Below are 12,078 nucleotides of genomic sequence, written 5' to 3'. Positions count from 1 at the left end.
GGTGCTGCCCCCTCCCGGGCCGCCGAGCCCGCCTGCTCCCGGGGCTGCGCCGCTGCCCAGCCTGGCAGAGGAGCCCGGTGGCACAAGCAGCTCGGGGACGTCCTTCACCGCCCTCGGATGAGGGTTTTTCCGTTAACTTGTCCAAGCTCCTTCCAAAGAGTCGTCTGGCGCTCACCACATGGTGAGGAAAGGGCTCTGCAGCTCAAACGCGTGTAGGTTAAGGACCGCTGCTCAGTTTTAACCAGCAGCTGCCTACTAGAGAGAAAATCGGCATCAGTATTCCCTTGGCATCCTCCCTCTGCCACTCTTAAAGACCTTCCTCATGTCCCTGTCACTCATCTGTCTTCCAGAGTAGAGATGTGGTTAACGTAGCCGTGTTGTTCCGGACCACGGAGGGGTCCTGCCCTCAGCCCTGAGCCCTTCCTCGCAGTCCTTTCCAAGACAGAGGGTGAGAACTGCACACTCAGGATGCGGTGCACAGCCAGTTTATGGCGCGGTGCTGGTCTCTGCTCTCCCGTCCTTTCCTTGAGCCTGGTTTGCTGCTGTTCCCCAAGCAAAAATTTCTGCAGGACTGTTTCACAACCCAAAGGTCTCATTGCTGAGTGAAAACAGTCAGCTAATGGCTCGTCTTTTGATGTTTTCCCATAAGTAACACTACATTTATCGACACTGAATTTCATCTACCAGTCTGCCTCATAAGATCCTTCTGCAATTCTTTACTCAGCCTTTATTGTATTATTATTACACTGAATAACCTCATCAGTGGATGTCACCTTCCCAAGTCATTACTTTTTCCCAAATTTTTTTTAATATATTAGGCATCCAGCTGTTGACTTCCCTCCACCAAAAACCCCTCCATTTAACTCTTCCTTTCCTGTCTTTTAAACAGTTGTTTGTCCACATGACAACATTCCCGCTTTTCCCATAGCAGCTTTTTTTCCTTAAGTGCCTTGAGCAAGGTCATGATCAAGTGCATTTCGGAAGTTCAAGCAGACTGTACGAACCAAATCCCCTTTATCCTCTGTTTGTTGATGCCATTAAAACAATTCCAATAGAGTTCTGAAGCACAACTTCCCTGTACAAAAGCTGCGTTGATTCCTCCCCAATATTTAGCCACTGATGCTGCATCATAGTGTCTATGAATTTGCCAAGTGCAAGTGCTATGTTCACCTGGCTGTAGCTTGCCACATCTGCCCTGAAACTCATTTCAGAAGCTGCCATCACATTTGCTGTGGGTACCGAGGGAGAGGTTACCATCCCAGCTCGTAGCTCAGTTTATTCATCCTTGAGCTCCCTTAGAGCCCGTAGGCAGCGCCGTCTGGTCCAGGCAACTTGTTACTGCTCATTTCAACTGAACTTTAATCTCTCCTAAAAGCACTTCAGTTCTAAACAGATTCTCTGTTGAGTTCTCCATATGGAAGTATTCCTGTGTGAACTCCTCCACCTCTTTCACAGTGAACACATATGCAAACAAGTCACTTGTTTGTTTTTTTTTCTGCTGGGACTTTTATCTTCAGGTCAGACCTTCCCTTTACTGTGCATCATGTCTACTGACTCTGGCAGTCTCCCTGCTCCCGATTTTTTCAAAATTATTTGTGCAAGTTTTACGACTCGAATGTTCTCCATAGTCCATTTTCCTTTGCATTATTTTGGAGTTTGTTTGTTCGTTTTCTTGCTTTTCCCCCCACATTTCACCTGCCAAATCTTATTCTGTCTATCTTCTACATTTGGACACAAGTTGAGTTTTTAAAGAATTTCTTCTCACTCTATGAGCATTCCACTCACTGCTGTTTAATCACACCAACCTCCTTTCGTCCTCTCTCAGTTCTCTTTTGATGAGTGGCAAACATTGGCTCCTGGCCCCACTGTGGTGTCTTACACTGTCTCCACACCACCTGCAAGTATTTAAGTCTTTTAGCTGCCCCTTTTACCTTCAGCAGTTTCATTTAAAATTAAAAATCACCACCACAGAGGAAAACTTGAAAGTTTTCATCCTATGGGTGTATTAAAGGCTCAAATATCAAAAGGTAAACACTGAGCCCTGCAATACATTCTATTTCAGATCTTGTGTTCCTTAAGCTAGCCATGGTTTTTATCAGTTTGAATTGTGACTTTTGAATGTTTGGGATTGGTAATACCACCCTACTTTGATATGAAGGAGTACCTGGGGGGGGAGAAGTATCAACATGTCATGGTGTGTTCACCTCTCTGTTACAGCCAGCATCAGCAACACCGCAGGTTCCTAACATGAGCTGGATTTGTCACTTTGCAACTGTGAGAGAAATCTTTCTCCAGACTCTCCCAAAGGGCCTGGAAGCCCATAGGGTCCTCTTGGAAGTGCCTTACACCAGACACATGTTCACCCACTCCTGGTGACTCAAGATCAACCATCATGACCCAGGCTCAGACCTCCCCATCAGCTGCACAAGATGCTACATGTGTTCACAAGGATACACAGCACAGCTGGTGGCAAAGCCAAGCCAAGCCATCAGGACTGCACAGGCCTGAACAGCCAAATTCTGTCTCCCAAAAGCACACGAATCAGCAGATCCTCTAGGAGCTTGCCAGGCAACACAGCTTAGAGATAGACAGTGGTACAACAGGCTGTGGAGGTGCAGAATTCCCTGATCCTAACCCCACTGCTCTCATTCTCTCTCTCTCTCATTCTCCCCCCGCCCATCCCGCTCATAGCCCAGCAAGTGAGACCACATTTCCCCCAACAAGTCCTCTGGAGCTCCTCTTTTAAACAGATGTTCCTATCTAGGAAGCCTGTTTTGGTCCACAAGTGAAATAGGGGTGTGTACAAAGAGTATCCCATACTTCTGAGAACCAAAAATAAAAGATACAGATGCAGGGTTTTTTTTCCTTGCAGGAAACATCTTAGATGGAAAGTATCTCCATCAGAGTAAGTCCTTGAAAAGTCAGCTCATTTACCAGCACTGCACAGGCCTGCTCCAAGATAAATGGCCATGTAGTCTAACCCTGTGCTTCTTAAATACTTGCCCATATGAGGATATCCATGTCAGTTGGGTTTCTTTAAGACAGGAAAGGAGGTCCTTTATGAGAGCTTCATTCTCTGAAAAACCATATAGGCTATATGAAGCAGAGCTGCCATGTTCAAGTATAGCTGGTTCCTTTCTGACACACCTTACAAACAGAGAAGATCTCTTTAAGTTAAAGATCTTCTGCCAGAATCACTGATCTCAGAACTTCTCACATCCATCAGGAAAAAACGTTCTGCAGGAAGTGACACACTTACTGCAGTCCTCGGGACCTTTCTAAGAGTCAAAATCCCTGTCGGCACTTCCCTCCCGTGGCCCGAGGACAGTCCGGAGTCAAAGGTTACCCACTGAACTCAGAACCTGTGTTATTTCACCAAGCCCTTTCAGGATGTCTGGGCATCATTCGGTTGATGGTCTAACAGACCTCTAACCTAGTGGGAGTCTTCCCTCCCCACCTGCTTCGCCCCTTCCTCCTGTCCCCTTCCCTCCCCCATTCACTGGGATCAGGACTGCCCTAAGCACCCACCACCCTAGTTTTGCAGACTTTTTAGCTCGAGTCTCACCCTTCCCTCATTCCCTTCATCTGTTGCTCAAGAGGAATCTACCTGTTGCCCCATCAGGACTTCCTCTGCAGTCTATTGTTCTCATTTCTCATTGCAGCAACATTACAAACATTAGGACATTTGCCCTGCTCAGTGCTGCAGAAGTGTTTAAACGCTCTAAGACTGCACTTCAGTTTGCTAAACGTGATTACTGGTAATACAATGGAAAACTGGCATGATAAATATCAGCCTTTTAAAAAGATAAGAAAAAAGAGTCAATACTTCTGCCCTTTTCGATGGATTACCTTGAATAAAAAAAAAGTTATTCCTTATATCCCATTTTATATTCATCAAAACCTGTGCAGTTCATTTAAAGCAAATAATTGAATGTTTCCTTAAAAAACAAACTATCACCCATTACAGGAAAATTTGATTAGGTCCTGCTTGACTTCTTCATACTTAAGGGCGTTTTAGGCTGCCTAAACAGAAAAGTTACAGTATAACCATGATTTAAGAGTTGCAGCTTGACAATGTGCCTACCAAGGGAACTTCCAGCAGGAAGCTTCAGAAGTTCTTTGTTATTTCCTAAGATATGCTTAAAGCCAAAGTATGAAAACCCACCCAAATACTAATAATTAAGAACTTCCTGTGCAGATATTAGAAACATAATATAATATTGGAAGTCCACAGCAGTTCAATTTTCTAACAAATTGAATACAAGCAAGACCAACATTGCAACATGAAGTGGCAAAGTGAACCCTGATTGAAAAATTAAAATTCTTAACGGCTTTTACAAAAAAAAAATTTAAATACCTATTTCACTAAGCACTCCGAGAAAGGCTCTGCATTAAGCATTCAGCAGCTCACATTCTTCTACTGAGAAGCAAGACTAACACCTGGCACTAAATTATCCATTTAGTTCTTCAGGAAACTCAGCTCATATTCCTTATATTTCTAAGGCAAAAATGAAAAAGAAAAAAAAAAACTTTCAGATTATGCATGACAAAGTCTGAAGAGAAAAACAGGCATGTACTCTGCAAGTCAAATCCTCCTCCCATATTTTTACTCATTACTACATCAAAAAAATCAAAAATGGATTCTTGGATTGACGGCATCTCTTTAAAAAATGAATAAATAATTCAAATTACCAAATATTAGATCATTTAAACGTATCTGCACATCACTATAGTATTTGCTATGCTTACAGGGAAGCCACGAGGGCAACCACATCCACACACAGCTGACTACCTGAGCTTCCCTACAACTACTTTATATACAAAGGTTTCATAACAAGAAAGCTAATTCAGCTTTCCAAAAATACTGGTTGCTGACAGCATGGTCTCCAGCAGCCCTTCTCTGAAGGCAGCAACACGCTAGAGCTTGCCTGTATGCACAGATCCCAGATGGTTCCCTATACTCCACTCCAGTTTCTGGTGCACTGGTTCCTACTCCGTAGGTATTTCCAACGTCCAAGCCTGACTGTGCTCTGAAAGCAGCTGGAAGGGAACGGGAGAAAGCTAGAGAGCAGACAATGATTCATTCCAACCTTTACTTTGTTTGCCCCCCCTCTTTTTTTTTTTTTAAATATAACTTCCATGCAGAGTTCCCCAGAGTAACTGCTGATGTCGGAGCCTGCCTTCTGGCCTTGGCACTGCCACAGATACTTCTAGCCACATGGGAGGAAAAGCTTTTGCTACATGACCTTTTTTTTTGTTTGTTTTAAACTTTTAGGCCAACAACATGTTCTCATCTGAACATTACAGTTAATGAGTCCTATCAAGAATTTCTAACAAAAACTGTACATGAGTTTACAAATGTATTAACATATAAATAACGAGAAGCTTCCTGCCTGGAGCCTCCACAGTAGTCTTTTTGCTTGAGAATATAATACTGGAAGGGTAGACCCAATCCCTTTCCACAGCACCAGTCAGAGCTGGCTTAGTCCAGTCAGCTGTTCTGCTCAAGCATCACAGGGTTTTTCTTCTTCAGTGCCTCTGGCTTCAATAAGCAGTCTGTCATTACTGTGCAAAAGCAAGAGTCCAATGCCTTTGAGAAGGAATCCTGCTGCTAAGAGGCCTGTGCCACCCGGTCATCGTTCCGGTCCGAGCTCTTGCTGGAAGGTCCGTTTCTTCTCCCGACAGTGTTTCTTGTGAGCAGGCCAGTCTTTTTGCTGGCATTGTGACCCACAGTACCTCGCTACCTGGCATCGGCCACAAATGTTGAATTCACGTAACTAGGAAGAACACAAGACAGCGTTAGTGAGACTGCTCAGTGCCAAGGAGCACCCCTACATCATTTCCCAAACAGGTTTATGATCAGTTCTTTTGCATCTATCACAAATATGAGCATCTCACCATGAGCATCAGAATATCAAAAGGTTTTGAAGTGATTGCATTTGTTTGATTTTGCAACTGCTCTTGCAGAATGGGCTTAACAGACAAAATCTTTGAGCACTTCACATTTGTTCTCACAATGCTACTGTTTTGTCAACGTAAGTTCTGCTTTAATTTGCAAACATTTGTTCAACTACAAACATCTTAAATGCAGAAATGATGAGGAGGGCTGCACAAGCTCAGCCATTGCCAAACTTACAGTTATTCACGAAGCTTTTGTATGCAGACCCAAATAAAAGGTAAAGCTCATTCTCTTTCAAATAAAGGGCATTTAAGATCATTCTTGCAAACTTTCCCTTCCCCATAGAAAATAGTGGATCACAATGATTTTAGCCTACTCAGCATTTTTTATCATAAGAAAAGCCCTTGTTATTCATAGCTAAGGACGTCTGCCTGACAAAGAGGCACAGCCCTTGGACATCTCATTCTCTGCTATTCTCTGCTTATGTACGTTGCTTTGTTTCATCTACCTACAGCGAAGAATTAGAACTACCTTTCCTCACAGTTCTCCCCTGAATAAAGGCCACTCAAATTCACCCTCTTCTCATGAAAGCTTAAGCATGTTATTTTTTTGATTCCACTGCCGCTCAAAACCTCTTACAATGCTTTCTCCCGTCTTATACAGCTGCTTGCTCATTCCACCTCCGGGTCCCTAGAGGAATGCTTCCACCTGTCTTTTCGTACACTCTGCAGAAATCACACTCCTCCCAGTAAACCACTAGGTCATTTACTGTTCCAATTCAAAACTACATTTTCTCAAACAAAAAATTACCATAGGGTCTGAAGATTCATACCAAAGAAAACCCAAGTTAAAAAGAATTATCGCTTTTAGCAACCGAATGGCACGTGTAAAGCTTTACATCTTAAGGAACAAATCCCCAGACACACATGGTAGCCCGAGTCATTACATGTTTACTTTCAACTCTTTCGAACACACCTGTTTTTCAATCATTGTGCATGGGGGGTAGTGACATTCATAGTATGTGCATGAGTTCTCTTCCTCCTCCACAACATCCCCGTTAGCATTGTAATATCGTGTTACATTCAGTACAGGAAACTGCTCTTCTATAGGATCTGTAGGAAGCTGTTGGATTGCCAGCCAATACAGACTTTGTTCCCTGTGAAAAACAAGTACAAATTTGGTCCATAAATTCATAATAAGCATACAGAGAAATTGATTCCAAATTAATTAATCAATTAAGTAGGGTTAACATTGTATTTAAGCCTCAGACCACACATAGTCCTCATATATTGGATATTTTTAGGGTTATTTTAGCCTAAATGCAAAAAAAGTTTAAAAATACCTATCAAGCAACATTTACACCAAGTAAAATTATTTCTATGTGAATGGCTTGAAGTCTGTTTCTTGTTCTTGAACTCCCAGAACCATTGGGAGCATCACTGTAGCATCATTGTCATTCACATCATCTTCTCAAAAATCAGCTTAATAAGATCTGAACATCCCTATCTTGTGGGTGCTGCAAGTGTTTCAAGAGAAGTGTCTAGTGTGTTGTTCGGTCTGTGGGTCTCCCACTAAAAATGAACATGCCTGTGTCACATCATAGATTAAGCAAATCCATCTTGCTGACTTCTACAGGTTGTGTTGGAATTTCGATGCCTCAGGACGAGGGCCACAAGCCAGTAAAATCAGCAGACTTAATTCAGCGTGTCCAGATGTCATCACTTAAGTGGAAGAGAAAGCAGGCTTTCTGTTTCACTGCAGTGATGACATTTGGCACAGCAGGATCTCCACATAATAATACCATGGGGTTAAATGGTCCCTTCACAGCTAGCATGAACGGTGAGCGTTAACTCAGTTCCTGAGGTGAGGAAGCTAAGATGTATAGTAATGCGTAATTAGCCCAAGGTCAAATAAAAAAAAGGCTCTGCCAAGATGACCAATCACTAAGGGAAGGACACAACAATTTAAGATATTTTCAGTTTTTCTGATGGCAATCCCCTGCCAAATATTGATGTACCTTTGTTTACTAGAGATTTCTTCAGCTTTGGGTTTCCACCCCCAAGGAACTAGGCGCAGATTGTCTAGGCGGTTGTCCACTGTCACTGAATTCAGATGTACCACCTGAAATCCAGGAGCAATCCCTCCCCGGTGTCTCTCCCTGGAGGAGACAAAAACAACTTGAAGGTCAGTGATCAATAAGACTCCATAGCTAAAAAGCAAAGAATCACACTAATTCCAGAAGATACGCTGCATTCTAGCCTGCTGCCTGGTGTCACTGCAACAGTTGCAGAACAACTTGGGTTGCCATCAGATTACAGCGGCTACTTCAGATATATCAAGTCCCAGAAGAAGACTTGTTCCAGCAGGTTATTTCCATTATAAATGAGTTCAATCAAAAGACAATCATGGTATGGTATAATTGTAAACACATTGCAAAGAAAGGTCCAGAGACTACTACTCCAGTTACTGCAAGAGCATCTACATAATTATTGTGTTCCACAGAGCAGACTTGAAAGGTGCCAATACTGGTCTATTATTTTAATAGGAAATTCTATCAGACACATTTATGCAAGTTTGACACTGGTATGAAGTCACAGATTTGTTATTTATGAAGAAATGTCTCTGAACAAGCAACAGGGCAGAGGGTTCACCAAGTATGCAAATGCTTTTTAGACTCTAATTGTGCGTACGACACAGAAAGTCTGCAGTGACCCCACAATTGACCAAGAGACATCTGAAACTTGCTCAAAACCAAAGCAGGACTATTAGCAAGGAGAATGGCTGCACCTTAAGTTTTTATTGCCTTCTAACAGTTTTCATTTCCCATTCCACCTTCTTTTCATCTCTCCTTTCTCTATTTCATGAAGTATCAAGTTCACTATCAAGCACCCTTATGCCTGGACAAGTTTCCGTATCACTTCTTGCAGGCATGCCCATCCCACCTGAAATGTAAGGCTTGGACAGAAATTGTGTCTCGGTATATTTGCCACACCGTGATTAATTTCACAGCACAAGAGAACACGCTGGCAGCAATCAGGGACAAGGTAAAACTGACGGCGCTGTCTGAGGGTTTCCCAGTATCTCCTTCTAGGAGACCGTTCCAACAGCTACGTACAACCTTACCCGACTCTAGTTTGGATGCTGCTTTCTGCTCAGCGTTTATTGAACATTTCAGTTCAAATGGCTCATCCGATTCTGAAGAGATACGATTTGGCCAAGTTAAAAAATTCTCACTTTTTTTTCCCCCCTTTACAAAGCTCTAGCATTATCCAGCAGAAGAGGGAAATTCATTTCAATATGACTGAGGATGAAAAATGTAGTCTTTTGTCTTCTTTGTCAAAATCCATTTAGATAGGGTTGAATTCTATACCTTGGGGGAAGGAAAAAACCCCCAACACTTGCAATTCACATATGCCCCAAAACTTCCTAGAATTTAATGAGTAAAATTCCCTTGGAGAGGATACATGCAGCACCCACACATAGCCCATGCCCCAGCTCACAGGCAAAGCAATTCTTCCTCTAAGAGCAGCCCTGCACCAGAGCCGAGCATGGAGCCTCCTGCCAGGGAGTCTTCTGGGCCTCCACAAAACAGGGAGAAGGTCTCCCCTTTGAAGGTAAAAGGAATAAAATCCTTCTTTTGGAGAAAAAAAAAAAAAAACACCAAACCCACACAAAAGCAAAGAAACTATGGAAAGGAGTCTGGTGAAATGCCCTAAAGGAGGAAAAGCTACGTTTGAGCTGTTGAAGGCTACCAGAGGGTTTGGCAAAGGAAATCAGGAATCCCGAGGGCTACAAGTGGGAACCCAGGAGGTACACGGACCCAAACCGAGGAAGGTGAGCATCAGTCAGATACAGAGACAAGGAAGGAGTTAAGGTTCTTAGACTGAGACTAGGACAAAGTGCCAACAAGAGAGATTGGATAGGAACAAAGAATCTGTGAGGAGGAGACAGAAATTCAGAGCAAGAGCAAATTGTGCAGGGGGGAAAGGGAGGAGGGGAGTTGAAGACCAAGTAAGTTAAGACATATTTTTGAAATGGATTAGATAATGAGAGTTTAAGAAAGGCTGGAGCTGGGGAAAGAGAGAGGATTACAAGAGATTGTTCGTGACACCAGGAAGTCAGAGCAGAGTGGCACGTACCTATCACTGCTCCTACAAAGTCTAGATCTGCACTCACAGCCCCCCCCTAAGAAAAGATTGACAAAATCCACCACCGCAGTGAGCCCATCTGCCTCACTTTGTATACAACCACATTTGTCTGCATTGCCATCAGTTTTTCTATTACCTCAAGTGACAAAGGCCAAATTAAATGTGGAAATTGGGCCTTGCTGATGACTGGTGAACGTGTTAACATAATACTACTCGACTGAGACGCCAGAATTAGTACTGGCAAATTCAGGACAGTCCCTTTTCTCTGTACGTAACAAAGCAACCTTTGAATGCACAAGCATGCACCACTCCTCTCCCTAGATCTACACTTCAAAAGCGTGCAACATGGACCATCTCCAGGAGGTAGTCAGTCACGGACAGGCTCACGGAAGAATCTGCCTTGTTCCTTCCAGAAGGGGACAAAGAAGAAACAGCCTCAGTAACACCGCCAGCACTTCTGCAGAGCCATTACTTCTGCCTCCCCCAGCACACCTGAGCTCCTACGAGATGCCAGGCAGAACACTCAAACCAAAACTTTTCAGAGAATTAACTCGATACTGTTCTTTTCATATTTCAGCAGATAACTTAAGAACCGAGGCCCGTAACAGAACTGCTAAATACAGACAACAGCAATTCAAGTCAACGCCATAACTGAGTCGGTTATAGGCAGTATGATGGTAAGCGCTCTAAAAAAAAAAAGAAAATCAGGTCTTAGATGTCTTTTTGAATACGCAGTTAGTGATACTTATGACTAATCTCCTGATGCTGCTATTCCCCAGGAATATCACTACACCCAGACTGGGATTTTTATACAGGGAACTGTAGCAAACTGGGATTTTTATACAGGGAACAGGGTGAGAAAACGATAGACTTATCCGGCAGGTCCCTAGCGAGAGATATTCAAATCTTGCTTTGGAGGAGCTAACAGTCCACCCTGAAAGCACAGCAAGCACAAGAGACGCTGCAGGAAGTTCTTCTTAAAAGAATATTTGCAGCATACGTGGGTATTTTTCAGATCCTGGTTCCCATGTAGTACTGCAGCTCACCCTCTGCAGAGGTTAGCAGGAGGGCTTTGGGGGACGAGCGGGAGAAGGTGCCCATCATTGCTGCAGCTTCAGTAGCTACAAGTTTCCTATTGAGGGTCTCACTACATGAACAAAGATATCTGCTTAACTACATTTGAAAAAAAAATTTTAAAAGTTTAAAATCTGCTTTACTTGAAATAGCATCTACCACATGGCTACTCACTTTATCTTAAACCAGAAACATACAATCAGGTTAAGTTTTATCAGAGTGAGCTGATTTCTTGGGGTACATGTGGGGGAGAACAGTTAAATTACATTCCTATACTTGCAGTAATTCAAGTTCTTTGTTTTTAATTGACTCAAGAAGTAAGGCTGGCACTGGAAAGAGTAATGACTGGTACTGCCCATCTCTCCCATTTTTCAAAGGCTCCAAAACCTTCAGCGTTACTCCTTCTCGCAAAGGGAAGGACCTGCCACTAAAATATATCTCTGTTCTCTTCTCAAAGCAGTCTCCAGTGCAGGTTAAGTAAAACTGATCTGTTTAGGAGGAGCAGTAGCTACATAGCACCTGTAGCCAAAAGGCTTTCTAAAGACTTAGGAGACTCAGTCACAAAGGTATACTAACCTGCATTGTATTACCTTGTAATTAAAGATCACAGGAAAATGTACACAGTCGAAGGGATCAAACTGAATTTACAGAAATGGCTGAAACATTTCATATTTTCTAGTCGAAGAATTTGAGTTTGCAACTTCAGAACAGCAGCTCCGCTTGCCTGACAGATTAGGCTCCACTTCTGTGACTCTCAAAAATCCCTATTACACACACAATCTCAGATTTTTTTTTAACACCAGTGCATGCTAGAGTGACACAATTTGAATTACCTAACTGAATACGTTAAAATTATTTCCTAATTTAAGTAAGACAAACCAGAAGAGGCAATGACTGCACTGTGTAATAAGCAAATAGCTGAACTGTCATTGTCTACATAGCCTTCAACAGTCAGCA

General features: G+C 42.9%; 1 protein-coding gene across 1 annotated transcript in view; it reads right to left on the bottom strand.

The window, feature by feature from the left end:
- Positions 1 to 5,091: 5,091 nt before the first annotated feature.
- ZMYND19 (zinc finger, MYND-type containing 19) overlaps positions 5,092 to 12,078 on the bottom strand; it is an 8,212-nt gene continuing 1,225 nt past the window's right edge. Inside the window, exons 2-4 of the mRNA XM_009708485.1 lie at positions 7,917 to 8,057; positions 6,875 to 7,055; positions 5,092 to 5,777 (exon numbers count right to left, since the gene is read on the bottom strand). Of these exons, the coding sequence (XP_009706787.1) occupies positions 5,634 to 5,777; positions 6,875 to 7,055; positions 7,917 to 8,057 (466 nt within the window). The 3' untranslated portion in view covers positions 5,092 to 5,633. The remainder of the gene's footprint in view (positions 5,778 to 6,874; positions 7,056 to 7,916; positions 8,058 to 12,078) is intronic.

Source organism: Cariama cristata, unplaced genomic scaffold, assembly GCF_000690535.1.
Source record: "Cariama cristata isolate BGI_N322 unplaced genomic scaffold, ASM69053v1 scaffold25309, whole genome shotgun sequence".
Lineage (NCBI taxonomy): Eukaryota > Metazoa > Chordata > Aves > Cariamiformes > Cariamidae > Cariama > Cariama cristata.
Note: the sequence above shows the minus strand (reverse complement) of the source record. Positions and strands in the feature narration are given on the sequence as shown.